Here is a 15777-nt window from a genome sequence, read left to right as displayed (position 1 = left end):
CATTCATATTCTTTCCATCTCTCTACCCCATTCTCTTTTCTCCTATCTTCCCTTTTCTCTCTTTTCCCTCTTTCCCCCTCTCTCTTTCCCTCTTTCTTTCGCTGTGTCTGCCTGTCTGTGAGTCTGTGTCTGCCTGCCATTTGAGACCTAGGTAGAAGCTGGTTGTCTGCAAGCCAGGAAGAGAGATTTCCCCTGGGATCCAGTTGGCCTCCATCCTGATCTTTGGCTTCTGGCCTCCAGAACTGTGAGGCAATAAACTCCTGTTGTTTAAGCAAACCAATTGGTGTTTTATAAATCCTGAGCACAGGAAGATGAACCAGTTTCTGGGGAGTATGATGGCTCATTCCATGTTTAACCTAATATTGCCCATGGGAAGTCCTTGTTCAGAAGCTGTCAAGTCTTCAGCATCTTCAGCAATGAAGTGGTTTCCTGTAAGAAAAACCCATCTGCTGGGAAAATCCCTCCATTCTTGTGTTACTAATCATGTAACATGAGCCTCATCTTTCTTCGGTAGGAAATGATGATGAAGGATGGTTACCTCAAAAGTTAAAAATTGTCTGAGCAGTTCCCATGATGCAGTAGGGACTTTTATGTTATTTTATATTATTGCCTGTTCCTCGGTGTATCTGTTTAATAATCGTAAAGACTGACCAATTCAACATTCTATTTCTTTGTCAAAAATTGAAACCCTTTCAGGGCTGGGAAGGTGGCTCAGTGGTAGAGCACTTGCCTAGCATGCATGAGGTCCTGGGTTCAATTCCTTAGCACCACATAAGCAGAAAAAGCCAGAAGTGATGCTATAGCCCAAGTGGTAGAATGCTGGACTTGAGCTGAAGAGCTGAGGGACAGTGCCCAGGCCCAGAGTTCAGGCCCCACAACTGAACAAAGAGGGGAAACCTCTTTCAACAAGTCATTGATATGCAACATCTTTGTGTAAATGATTTATTTATGTCAACATCACATGACACCCTTATTAAAGAGAAGATTTGCATTCTAAACTGCAAGAATATGAAAGATGTCAGATTTCTATAGTTTCCCCCCCAGGTTTTTTTTTTGGTGATTTATTGCACTAGATGCTCTCAAATTATAAATCAAAGAACAACTGATGTATGAATGATCACATTTAATATTCCAGTTTCTCAGTCTTTGCTAATTGGTTGATCACTCCTCACATGTTATAATATAAAGAGTAGGTATTTTAATATTAATGTTAAAATATGCAGCTTTCTTTCCAACCGCTTTTATGTGGACTACTGCACACTAATACCATGGCTTCCTTTTTCACCTGGGATAAAATCTATTGTTCCTTGTCAATTGTTACTGATGTTTTAGGTTCCTAGTTCAAAAATTAATGTGAGAAATGACATAATCCCTGCTATTCGGACATAAATTAAATGTAGTACTTCTGCTGGTTGAGTAAATGATTGTCTATGCTGAGGGGACAAATTTGATGAGAAGCAGTTCATTGTAACATTGTGAACATGTGAAAAGAAAAGGGTTGGCATTTTATCCTCCTGTTGCATATTGATTTACGCCTCAGAAAAATTCAATGTGCTTTCATGCAGCTGTGATTTTGAGCTGACTTGAAGGTGAACAGGAAAGACTTTCAGAAAGGATGTGGTTCAAAGATACCCTCTGAAGGCAATAGATACATTTTTATTATCACATGTCAAAACCTCAGAACATTGGCACTTGTGCAATTATTGATTTATAATGTCCTGCCTCAAACTGTGGAAGCCAAAATAGACAGATATAATGATAACCATTTTAAGAGACATTTCTTTGTGTAAAATATAAAACTTACACAGGCTAACATGCTTTGATCCATTGACACATACTTTTAAGTAAGGTAGATTGAAGAACCCTTTAATTGAAATTGTTCTTGTTCATTTGTGACATTGATGTTTTTTAATAATGTGAAAGATTTTAGAGAATTGTTATTTTTGTCATGGCTATGTCATTCTGGTAGATAGGAACAGGAGAAGACAGCCGTACCTTTATCCTCCAGAGCAGCAAGAATTTCCTCAACCTCTTCTAAATAAGAAAAACATATTTTTTTTAAAATATAACCAACTGAGAAACATCCTGAGAAACATGTCTGAAGATGCTGTCACTGAATCAAATGTAATTAGTAGGCAGCTTAGAATGGGAAGAAAAAAATCTGAACTCTCTCATTTGTGCAATGCAATCATTAATATGTGACTAATATGTAATCAGTCTTTTAAGATCACAGATCAACAGTTATTTATATGATAATGGCATCAGCAAATTCAAAAATTATACTAAAGGCACCTGATTTAATTACATGTTAATAGGAAGAAAGTTGTAATGAAAAGCCATTCTGACAGATACTTTCTCAGCAACTAGATTTCTTGCAAATCACCTTGAGATTCATGAGGTAACACCATATACTACACCGTTGGGTGAAAACAAGCTTGTCTTGGGCCCTTTACATGATCTTTCCATGGTAGTATCTTAAACAGGGTATTAATTACTTTGTGAGAACTGAATTACATGGCCATGTTCCTCATAATAGTCCCCCATCAGAAATGCTGAAAAGAGAGCCTAAGTATCTTCTTCTCTTGATCTACGTAAGGCCTCTCACACAGGTCCAAGGAGGGCCTTGAGGGTGGGAGAGATAATGCTGAGGTTTAAAGTAGAAAACATTTTATATAACTGGATAATGGCTAACTGAAATTCATTAAGGCAGAGACCACTTGAAATGGCATTGATATTTTCCTAGTTTTTGCAGATGCAGATAAATGCAACTTCTAAAGTACTATTTCATCCTAGAAATGCCTTCTCCAATAGATAGATTTATGTATCGTTCAGTGGTATTCATATTTTCTTTTTGAAACATTTATTTCACAAAAGAACTCATGTGAGCAATGCCCTTTGCATATAACTGTCTATAAGTGAAGTGCATTGGTTCTTGGTGGGAAGGGTGGAAAATCTCAAGTCTTCATTTTTCTCACTGTGTTGCTCTCACTCACTCTTTTATCCACATGTCTATGTACAGAATGATACAATTTGAAATAGCATGTTTTGCTTTACACATTGTACATATCCTGGAAGGCAGACATACAGCTACTATTTTGATGACAGAAATTGCAGAAGTATAGTTGAAAGGAACTGTCTAAGGTAATAGAAATGCATGTTAAGTAGGTCCTGCAGTTCAGTATAGCTTTCCAGGGAAGAGGAGAGGGCTACCTTTGCCACAGGAGGATTCATTTGATTGTCAACACAGAGTTGTGAGAGTTCTACGCTACCAAAAGGGAATTTCTAAAAATGAGTAACACAAATGTGTGATATTATTTAACTATAGATAGTAGGTGTGGTGATTTGTGACAAAAATGATAGCTTGGGGGCAGGAAGGAGGCTCAGTGGTAGAGTGCTTGCTTGCGTGCATGAACCCCTGGGTTCGAATTCTCAGTACCATATAAGCAGAAAAAGCCGGAAGTGGCACTGTGGCTCAAGTGGTAGAGCACTAGCCTTGAGCTGAAGAGCTCAGGGACAGCACCCAGGCCCAGAGTTCAGGCCCCACAACCGACAACAACAACAACAACAACAAAATGATAGCTTGGGAGCATATTCCAATACACTGAAATGTTAGACTTGCACATGTGGTTTCCCACATTGCATGCTGCAAAATCCAAGAAGTTATCATTCACATATTCACATCTGCTCAGGCAAACCAAGGATATGAGCAGTTGGGAATAATTTCATCATGCTAGTAGAACTCTGAATTTAATTTATGTAAAAAATGAATCATTGGATTTTCGCAAGCCAGAGAATGATATGATTGCTATTGTCCCTTAAGGCAGTTAATTTTGCAGTGCTTTATAAAATAACACAAATTGCAGCAACATGAATGTAGAACAAAACAAGCCTTGTGGTCTCTTAGAGAAATATGCTTAGTTTGTAATTTGTTTAAAAGAGAAACTGCTAAGCACAAATGACTAAAACTTTCCCCCGACATGACTGTGAGACTCATCATTCTCTGGTAGTGATAGAAATATCAAGTTTATTGAGATGAGGACAGGGAGAGGCAGAGTCAGTCTTCTTTTGAATATTTCAATTTGCCACAAATAATTTTAACACATTAATTGGGTTAAGTGACACTTTTCTTCCCGAAAGGCTTTATCTCTCTTTGTGTGTTCTTCTTTTTCAGGCTGAAGTCATCGACGTGAGTTATGGAACCAGAGAGGATTTAAAAAGGATAAAAAAAATGAAAAATACAACAAATCAAATTGCACTCTTAAAATTAGGAAAATTGCCACTACTTTATAAGGTCAGTCCAGGGTTTGTTATTTGGTTGTAGAGGAAATAATTGCTTTTGTTGAAGTCACGTGTCTCTCTGAGTTTGAAGAGCACAGACAAGTGTGTCTGTGTATGTGCTTATGAGTATGTATGTGTGTGAGAGAGGAAGAGAGAGGAAGACAAATGGGCAGAGAGTATCACAGACTGTTCCAAAATAGTGTATTTTAAATTTAGGTACTTCTGACAGAAGTCTTGATGACTACATACCTTAAGAAAGGTGGTATCTGAAACAGGGTATTAATTACATTGTGAGAACTGAATTACATGGCCATGTTCCTCATAATAGTCCCCCATCAGAAATGCTGAAAAGAGAGCCTAAGTATCTTCTTCTCTTGATATATGTTAGGCCTCTCATCTAATGTCAAAACTAACTACATACCATATGCTCTATTGTAAAATAGTGTTTAGCTGATTTATACTCCCTTGTGATTGATTTTATCAACTGTGAACTATATCACTTCACAGTTATCATGCTCAAGAATTTAATGAAAATATAATAAGCTAAGGAAGAACAAAATTTTTATTTACTTTATTTAAATAGATTTTTTTAACCACTAATCACTACAAGTATTTGAATAATTAAGGGAACTCAATCTGCGTATCAGTCATGAGTCACCACAACCCACATCACCAGTGTTCCTGCTAACTGCAGTTTCCTTCTCAATTGAAAAGAATGGCCAGTGTGTTTATGTTCTGGAAGTCTGCCGTTCTGTTTGAATGGATTTCTACTTTTCCAATCTTGTTTTTTCTTGTTTTTGTGCCAGTACTGGGGCTAGGACTCAGGGCCTATATGTTGTCACTGAGCTGTTTTATTTTCTTTTGCTCAAGGCTGGCACTCTAACACTTGAGCCACAGCTTGGCTTCCAGTTTTTTTGCTGGTCAATTGGAGAAAAGAGACTCATAGACTTTTCTTCCCAGGATGGCTTTAACTCTCCATCCTTAGATCTCAGACTCCTGAGTAGCTAGAATTATAGGTGAGACCCACTAGTGCCTGGCTTACTTATACAATCTTAAATGAGGCTTGCTAATTCCTAGGTTCAGAAGTGTTTGTGGAACTCTTTTGTGCTTTGTTGGGAAAAAGCATTCTATAAATGCCTTCAATTATCTTTCAAGAATCTTCTTATATTCCAGTCAGAGCCTTGTACTAAACTGGCCAGAACATTAAGATAATCAATCTTCATGTTATAGTATACAATGGTATTAGTTTTGATAAATAATTTTTCAATACAATTTATGTTTTATAAATAATTATATTTTGATCTAAAACTTCCTGTTTAGTTCATTCTCACAGATAAAAATCAGTTGAAAATGATATTTCATGACAGGATTAAACATCAGAAATGATACATGCATCCAGTTAAACATTGAGTATTATTGTACTTTGTACTGCTGAACATTATACAATAGTCAAAAGAATATTAAAGGCACATGAATATCCTTACATGCCAAACCAACACATTATAAAGAGAACATTTATAATTTTAATAACAAGGATTGTAGCATTATTGCCTGAGATGAAAACATTGTTAATAATGGAGGCTACAATTTATTAAGTAAGTTTCATACATTATCTCATTAACATTCACAATAACCGCATTGTTGAGGTCAGGGTTATTATCTTCATTTTACAGTCAAGGTAATTAAAGCAGAAAAACAACAAATGACTGGCTTGGAGAATACTTACTAGCTAAAGGAAACAAGGAATGTTTCTACCTACGCATCTTATTTCAGACCTTGAATCTTCCAGATGTGTGTGTGTGTGTATGTGTGTGTGTGCTTGTGTATGTGCACACACCCATGCACAAGCATGCTTTGTGTTCATTATATTCCAGTAAATCAACATATTGATAATGGACATGCTAAGGTCAAGTTTTAGCTGATATTCTAAGATAATGAGTGTACATTTAGTTTGATATCAGCTATCAAGCATCAGAATTTCAAAGGAAAGAATTATGTAAGCCAGAATATGTTTCAGTGTGTCTCTCATATCCAGGGTATAAAAGGTTTGCAGATGAAGGGAGAATTTATTTTTATTTTTATTGTTTGCGGTCGTGGGGCTTCAACTCTTTGTCTGGGTGCTGTCCCTCAGTTCTTCAGCTCATGGCTAGTGCTCTACCACTTGAGCCACAGCACCACTTCCTCTTTTCTGAATGGTTTATTGGAAATAAGAGTCTCAGGGACTTTCCTGCCTGGGCTGGCCTTTTTTTTGGTCGGTCGTAGGCCTTGAACTCTGGGCCTGGGCACTGTCCCTTAGCTCTTCAGCTCAAGGTGAGCCCTCTACCACTTGAGCTATAGCGCCACTTCCAGTTTTCTGGTGGTTTATTGGAGATAGGAGTTTCACAGTCTTTCCTGCCCGGGCTGGCTTTGAACCTCGATCCTGAGATCTCAGCCTCCTGAGTAGTTTGGATTATAGGCGTGAGCCATCAGCACCAGGCTGAAGGGAGATTTTATAAAGAGGAATTTGGGAGAAAGCTATACAGGCAACTGACTGGCCAGTGACACTGGGGCTTCCATGAAACCACACTGAGGTCTTCATGATCTTGTGCAGTGTAGGGGAGTGGTAAACTAATGTGTGATACTATGTGAAACCTCGGGTAAGAGAAAAGTTTATTAAATAGCTCATAGATATGTTGGAATTGACCTTCATTCCTGAGTTGGGAGAAGACAATTCTTCAGAAGTGTCGGTGGGCCCAGACAGAAGTCCATGTGACAGATAGCAGATGTCAGCTCTTCTTCCTCCTGCATTGAGTTTCAGCTCCAGGCCTGATGTTTGAGGCAGGGACAACACAGGTTACACTTGCATTAATCCAGAGCAAGGAAATTGCCTAGGGAATGTTTCACTTAGTTACCTAGTACACAGTGGACACCCAAAGACATCTGCAAACATCCATGCGACTTCAAAAAGTAAAATCTGAAAACCCTATGCACTGAATCTCTAACTTCTCTCCAACCTCAGAGAAGTAGGAGCATAGTAGCTACACAGGGAAGTAAATAGAACAGAATACACTCCTTCTCCAACAACAGATGTGAACTGTTACAAGGACAAGATGAGAAAATTCTAAGAGGAGAGTTTGTATAACAATATGAGACGAGTCATTCAAATTGCTTACTTAGACTGGTGAATCAATTTGAGTGTGTGTGTGTGTGTGTGTGTTACCAACAGATTTACATAGCAATGGATTATTAGCAATAATCAGAAAAATAATGGGACAAAACAAGTTTTCCTTGAGGCATTTGAGAAAAATCTATTCCTATCTAGATATTTTGAAGAGAACACTGGAAAACAAAGTTGCATGGACTCACATACATTATGTGGAATTTGCTTGTTCAACCTGTCAGTTACTACAATATTGTGTCTAGTAGAACTACAGAGATGGACTTGTAGATGCCGTCTACGTCTCCTTCCTATCTGCCTACATTTATATAAATTCTACAATGTTTATTAGCAGGAAAAGAGCTTTTAAAAATTCAAGTACAGGCTGGATGCAGTGCCTTATACCTGTAATCCTGTCCTGTAATTTTGTATTTTTCCAGTATTAGGGCTTAAACTCAGGGCCTAGGCATTGTCACAGAGATTTTTTGAACAAATCTACCTCTCTACCACTCTATCACTCCTCCACTTCTGGCTTTTTGATGTTTAATTGGTGGTAAGAGTCTTAGGAACTTACCTGCCTCGGCTGGCTTTGAACCATGGTCATCATATCTTAGCCTTCTGAGTAGCAAGGATTACAGGCATGAACCAACAGCATCAGATTCAAGCTTATCATTTTATCAGTTAAAGCACGTTTCTTTGTAGTTCCTCCAGAAGATCTTCACATTATCAAATCCTTTGACATATTTACAATGAAATGACTTATTGTAACAGTCCAGATGCCCTACAAATGATGAGTGCAAGAAAAATGTGTACATATATACAATAGAATTGTATTCTCCATTAGGAGGTGTAATATTATGTCCTTTGCACAAAAATCGATGGACTTAGGGGAAAAAAAAACATATTAAGTGAAGTAAGCCAGAATCATAGAGCAAAATGGCTCATGTTTTCTCTCATATGTGGAAACTAGATCTAAAATACTACTTAGTATGGTAACGTGTGCATGGTTTTATACGTATATGCATAAACTGAATAAAGGATGGGGGGAGGAGTCCAAGGGTATAGAGGCTCTGAACAACTAATGTACTCTTTATCCAAATGGATACAAGAAGTGGAAACAAGTTTTTGTGGAGGGAGGGCTTTCATGAATGAAGGGAGAAAGAAATGTGGTCATTTGATTCAATGTATGTTAAAAATCAACTATGTATATTAAGGGTAAGGATGGGAGAGGTGAAATGGGAGAGAACAAAGGAAGGGGTGACATTGACCAAGAAGCATTAGACTTATAATCTGACTTAGAGAATTGTAACCCCTTTGTATAACTGAATAGTAGCTCTACACCAAAGCTCTTCCAGAGCCCTCTCTGGAAACAAGTATTATCTTTCATCCAGAAGACCCGAGGCAATTTCCCCTTTAAGGTCCATTCTAGTCTTCTTTAGTTTCTATGGATTCACAAAGAATCATGGGAGCTTATTGACGCTGGATCTATGAATACACCTTCACATAATGAAGGCAAAGACAGCCTGGGTTACAAGCATTAGAAAGCACAGTGTCCATGAGTTAGCCTCACCTCACCTGTCCATCAAGTACATCCACAAGCCCAGATTCAAAAGTGAGGCAATGCAATTGACTCCAAAAAGGCAGTGGACCAATCACCATCTCTGTGAAACTCAACTACTAATCATTCGTCTAAATGAATCCTTGGTCTGTGATCATGCCCCTGGTTCGGTATTGTAGCAGTGAAGCGGTCACCAAATAATAATTCAACATAAATTTGGGAGAGATCTTTGTATGTGAAATATACAGAGCAAAGGGTAAGCAGAATTGTGTGGTGAAATTATTTCTTAAAGTTATGGGGAGAATAACCTACATCTGAGAAGGAGGAGAGCTCATTACTTTTATTGTGAATTCTGAGTATGTGTTAATTTAATCTGTGAAAGCATTGATGAGAAAAGCCTGTGTGTGCAGCCTGGCCATAAAGCACAATGTAGGTTTTAGACTTAGAGCTTGACATCCATACAGCCTGTGCAGAAAGGTTAGCCAAGTTCAACAAAACTCACTCGTGCTAATTTCCTTAAGCTCAGACTTGAGCAGGCAGGATTTAAGTAAGTTCTAGGTATGTATCCAGAGCAGTTTATTTTGCAGGAGGGTGTTTAACTCTTCATACTTTGGACTAGATATTTTAATTTTGTCCTCATTGTCTCAGATTTCACTCAAGAAAAAAAATGACCTAGTGAAGCAGAGCCTGAGCTCCTCACAATTTCCAAATTACAGAAACTCACTCAAGACTGATAATGTGTAAATGGGATAAAAGCAAGGCTCAGGTAACTTAGGCCTATAATCTTAGCTACTTGAGAAGTTAAGATCTGAGAATTGTGGTTGAAAGCCAGTCTAGGCAGACAAATCCATGAGACACTTACCTTCAATTAACCAACCAAAATCCAGAAAAATAGCTTTGACTCAAGTGGTAGAGCACCAGCCTTGAGCTATAAAGCTAAGATAAGGGAGATTACTGAGAATCAAAAATAAAGCCCTAGTATAGACACACACACAAACACACACACAGTGCAATAAAGCATTGGACTTCTCTCTGATTTGTAATGTCACAAAAAAAGCAGTAATAAAAATATTGTTTCCTCTATGACAACTAAAATTTAAGTAAATCCCACTTCAGTGTGGACACTGTTTCATATCCTGAGGAGTCAATGTTACTTTCAATAAAATTACAAAGGAATACACATCACAATTAATGATGCCATTTGCACAAAGTGAAACTGTACTTAAAGTCTACAAACGCTGTTACAAATTTCCAAATGGAATAAGGTACACCGTGAACACTCCTGAACACGCTGTCACAGAGTCACACATTAATAAATACTAGTGTTTGTTTTATATATTTTTTAATTGTGAAAATACCATACAGAGGGGTTACAATTACATGGGCAAAGTAATGAGCACATTTCTTATCAAACATTGCTGCCTCCTCCTTTGTTTCCCCTTCCCATCCCTTCCCATCTACCCTCTCCCCACCCTGCCGCGTTACCCCCTTGCTTTATATTTTATACAGACGTATACACACACAGTAATAAATTCACTCACCCATGAACCCAAACCAATATTTTACAAATTGAATATTTCTAGCCCATTTATCCACCAGATGAGTCTTTAATATAAATAGGAATCCTGAAAAACAAAGACCTTTTAGATCTATGCCTAGACTTGCCTACATCACTGTACATTATCTGGCACTCTCCACCAGCAAGGCTCAGGAAGCATGCTTAGGCAGATAATGCTTTGGAGAGGACCAAGTGGGAAATGAGGGAGGGGGACTCATGTTTATGTGTATACTTTCATATGTGTAGATTGTGTCTGTCCAATTAGTACATTTGTTTAAGGAGCATTGGCTTAGGGCTGTGGCTCACACCTGTAGGACCTGCTTCTCAGAGATAGTTATTGAGGAGGGGGTGTGGGAGATGGATTTTTCAAGACAATTTGGATTTAAAAAAAAACTGTTTGTGAGACCCCCTTTCATCCAATGAAACTGAGCATGATGATGTACGCCTGTGATCCCAGCCAAGTGGGAGGAGATGTAGGAAATCAGAATGTGAAGATATCCTTGGGAAAAAAAATAGGGGTACTGTCTGAAAAAGAAATAACAAAAGCATTGGCTAGAGAGCACAAAGCCCTCATTCATAACTCAGTACTGAAGGGGGAGGATCTCTACATATTCTTTAAATTTAAACATGATTTAGTCCACAAAATATTTAAATTGAAAACACTAAATTTAGAAGTTATGGAGGAATTGTCTTTAGATATTAAACATTTATGATCAATATTCAATCAATAAACAATGGTAAGTTGTTTAAGAAGCTCTCACGTTTAAGTAACTGCTGAGAAACACTGCATCTGAAACTCAGGCATTTGCATACTGATATTTGCTGTGCTATTCTTTAGATTTGATTTATTCCCATCTTTGTATTTTATATTTGTGTGTGTTTGTGTATACCCACATTTCTTTAATCCCTATGAGATAGCTGCACCCAAAACAATTATTATTTTATTTTCCGTCCTGGTGGCTCATTCCTACAATCCAAGCTAACTCAAGGGACTGTGTCCTGGAGGATTGAGGTTTGACATTTTCAGATAGAAAAAGTAAGATTCCATCTCCAGTTAACCACCAAAAAATCAGGATTAGATGTATGGCTCAAGTGGTACAGCACCATCTTAATACCTCCCCATACATTAGAGATCTTTAGTACAGCTGACTGAAATGTACTCTTTGGTAGAATGGATATCATCGAATTAAAAGTTGATTTAGTTTTATTTTCACAAATAAAATATGGAAGCATTCACTTCATAAGTAGTGAAAATCTGTGATGACTACAAAAGTGTACAAAATAAATGATATTTTTTGAGGATAAAATACTCATGATATATGAGTATATATAAATGGGTATATATAAATGTTACAGCTTCATGTGAGATTTCAAATGAATGTTCAGTGGACAGCACAGACAAAACAAGATACATATCCACTGAAATGTTGAATGAATCTCCATTTTCCCTAGCAGAGAGAAATCTAGCAGATTTCCTTAAGTAGCATCCTAGGAATATTTCAGATGCAAACAAATGTTTAATTCAGTGTCTGTGTCATTGAAGGAAGCTTTTAGGCATTATTCTGTATATGGAAGCATGCTTGTATTTCTTTCTTAAGATCAATTTTGAGGCATTATATGTACAAAAATCAAAGCAAATGTTATCTTGCTATTTAAAAAATTATGCTGATTTAATAAATAATTTAATGAGGCATTTCATTCCTCAGAAGTGGTTACAAAACAACAATCCCTCCAAAATTTGTGGTAGTATGATGCCAGAGCTGTTCAGTTACCATGGAAAATATAGTCAGTTCCTGAACACAAAAGAGGGAACAATAGTTGAATGCATATCAAAGCTTTTCAATCTGCTGTGAGTATTGAGCAAAATCCTTCTCATCTCCACTGCCTGACTTGTCTCTTATTTAGGCCAAAAATGACTATGCTTATAAAATATATTTTTGTTTACATATAATTTCAATCTTGATGATAATCAAAATACATTATGCTGTCATTTATTCTGCCACTTAGTAATCAGACTTTCAGAAAGTGAATATAGAGCAAAAATTTTAATTGGATGCTTCACATCCTGTTCATAATACTCAAGTGTGGGTCATGCCTTAGGACCAAATGAAAGTGTGTTTATAAATTTTCCAAGTTTGTCATAAATTAACTATGCAATTTAGAAGTCATGTGTATGGTATGGTATTCTATTAACTCTACATGATAATCTATTCCATTATATTTTCTGACCACTTGAGAATTTTGAAATTATACTAAGTGACATCATGTCTTGGGTTGAATTTTACATATTTCTTACTATGATATATCTAGCATAAATAATGCCTTTGAATGAATGAAAATTTATTATCATAAAAGAAGGCACTAAACACTTCATTTCTCATAAACAAATGTGATAATATAAACCAAGACAAATATGAAAGACGGAGAGTGACAGGGTAGGAAGAAGCAGGAGGAGGAGGAAAGAAGGAAGGAAGGCAGAGGAGAAAGGAGTATGAGAAAGAAGGAGAAGTAGGAGAAAGAAGAGAATGATAGAAGGCGAGAGAGTAATGGAGGTGAGGAGGAAGGAAAGGGAGGGAGGAAGGAAGGAAGGAAGGAAGGAAGGAAGGAAGAAAGGAAGGAAGGAAAGAAGGAAGGGAGGAAGGAGGAGGGAAGGAAAGAGGGAGTGACAAAGAGAATAAGAAAGGAATGAGGGAAGGAAGGAAGACAGGGAGGGAGGGAAAGAACAGGCAATTCATTCTAATTTGCCCCACTGTTTGTGTTTGAGAAATATTTTTGTATATGCTATATGCTACATAAAACTAAGTGCTATACATTAATTTTTTGGACTTTCCACCACAGATAGGTATCTCTGTGGCAGGCACTTCATGGTAACACTGACCGTCTCTTTCCACATTATAGCTTTGCTCATGTCTTCCATGCCTTATTGGGAATTTCTAGTTCTGCTGTGCTTGCTCTTGTTCCGAATAGTAAATATAACATTGCAAGACACAAGAATGTTGGCAACAGACTCTTGACCAAGCTCTTCTTTCAGCTTGATGGTTATCTGATCTATCCTTACAGATCATAGATATGTAGATTGTCTTAGAAATCTCAACTACACTTATTTAAATAACCCGTACTTTCAGGTCCTGTCAGGATTACATCTGAAAAGTCATTCATGATACATTCTTAATACACTCCGTGTATGTGAGGTATTAAAGAGGAAAGGGCATAAACTTAACGTCTGGAGAAGCTAATGCCTTACTCAAGCTTCCAAAACCACAGCAGATAATCACAGGTTTCGTTGATACATGAATATGGAAAAATATGTGTAAAGATTGCACGTTTGCGTTATTTTAAGGATAAGCAGTTATCATGGAGCACTAATTGAAATAGGAAAATGTTCACCTTTTTGTGTAGAGTAACACAGCTATAAATAGGTAAAAAAGGAATTTTTAAAAGAAATGACACTTAAGTTTTAATAAAATGAACATTAAAATTGACCATATTTTTGCTTTAGATTTTTATGTTCTTCAATTTGTTTATGCTCTACCTATTAATTTAGAAGTAGAGTTATACACACTATTAAGAGTATACTATCTTAAGTATTAGAAATACTACATTTACACAATAATAGTATACATTTTCAAAATTAAATTTAAGTTTATTGTGAAAGCTAGAGTACAGTATACTGTTCCAGCAATATGATAATACTGCCTATCAGATAAAGTTATAGTACAATTAATTGAAATAATACGTGCAAGCACTCATTACAGCGTCTAAGATATAGTCATTTAACTTAACCAATTTTTAAACTTATTTTATTATGAAGATGATGCACAAAGGGGTTATAGTTACATTAGTAAGGCAATGAGTACATTTCTTTTTGAGCACTGTTACCCCCTCCCTTGTTGTTCTCCCACTATTCCTTTCCTCCCCGACCTCCCCTACCCCCCCAAAGTTGTAAAGTTCATTTCCAACATAGTGTCTTGTGGGTATCAGTGTTACAATGGGTCATCCTGTGTCCCTGTTTCAGCATTTTGTTATTCCTCTTCCCCTCCCCAAATTAGACAAATGTTTATACAAGATGCAGGGTATCAAAACCAAGTAGAGTGACAACAGGGGATATACCATAGGGGGAAGAACATACAAAAGAAACAAAAATGACAAGAAGGACATTGCCCCATTTGTTAGGAAATGGAAAGACTTGAAGAAAATTATATTGAGTGAAGTAAGCCAGGCCCAAAGAAACATAGTTCCCATGGTTTCCCTTATTTGCAATAACTAGTATAAGTCTGAGGCAAGCAGAAACGGTCAGATAAGTTGATGTTAGGTGAAACGAACCCCAAGATAAGGACTCAAATGGTTTTTCTTTCTTGCTATTGTTTCTAACATATTTATAAGGTGATTTTTTTTGTTGCTTTGTATGTCCCTCCTCCACGGTATAACCCTTGTTTTCACTGAATTTCATGTTGGTATAATTTGTGGAGGGGAAGGGAACAAACAAATTGTTTAAATAGGGATACAGATGGACCCATTGCAAAACAGAAATATACAAGATGCTATGTCGAAAAATGAGCTTTACAACTTTGGCAGGTTGCAGGGGAGATGGATGGGCAGGGATGGGAAGGGGAAACAAAGGAGGAGGCAACAATGCTTGATAAGAAATGTACTGATCACCTTGCTCATGTAATTGTAACCCCTCTGTATGTTATTTTCACACTAAAAGAACTTATTAATAAAAAAAATCACATAATACATCAAAAACAAGAACAACAAAGAAAGACCTCTTGTGTCCATATCTTGGATTTCATTTCACTTAGCATCATCTTATTTAGTCATATGTACATAGTTTTTGAGCTTTTCTGCTCATCTGATGAAATTCTCCTAGACATATGCTAATTATTGCAAGTGAGGGAAACCATACTACATTTTCAAATTTATTTCCATGTGCTCAAAGGTTAACATTCTAGAATCAAAAATTTAGGTTTGCTGAAACAAAGACTCACAAGACACTATGTTGGAAATGAACTTTACAACTTTGTGGGAGGGGGAGGAGTGAAGAAGGTGGGGGAGGGAAGGGATTGTGGGAGAAAAATACAGGAAGGGATAACAATGCCCAACAAGTTACTCATGTAACTGTAACCTCTCTGCAGATAATCTTTGCAAGAAAACAATGTTTTTTTTTAATATAGCTTTGCATTTTATTTTATTTCAGACTCAGATTTATCTGAGATGAATATGAGATTGAATTTTTAATTGAAGACT

The 15777-nt window shown here is 37.0% G+C and overlaps 1 protein-coding gene across 1 annotated transcript in view; it reads left to right on the top strand.

Moving 5' to 3' along the window:
• Positions 1-15777, top strand: part of Naaladl2 (N-acetylated alpha-linked acidic dipeptidase like 2) — a 910349-nt gene that overhangs the window by 392349 nt on the left and 502223 nt on the right. Inside the window, exon 4 of the mRNA XM_042678909.1 lies at positions 4172-4291. Coding sequence (XP_042534843.1) covers positions 4172-4291 — 120 coding nt within the window. The remainder of the gene's footprint in view (positions 1-4171; positions 4292-15777) is intronic.

This window comes from Dipodomys spectabilis, unplaced genomic scaffold (assembly GCF_019054845.1).
Source record: "Dipodomys spectabilis isolate Male_0828 unplaced genomic scaffold, ASM1905484v1 ptg000050l, whole genome shotgun sequence".
Taxonomy (NCBI): domain Eukaryota; kingdom Metazoa; phylum Chordata; class Mammalia; order Rodentia; family Heteromyidae; genus Dipodomys; species Dipodomys spectabilis.
Note: the sequence above shows the minus strand (reverse complement) of the source record. Positions and strands in the feature narration are given on the sequence as shown.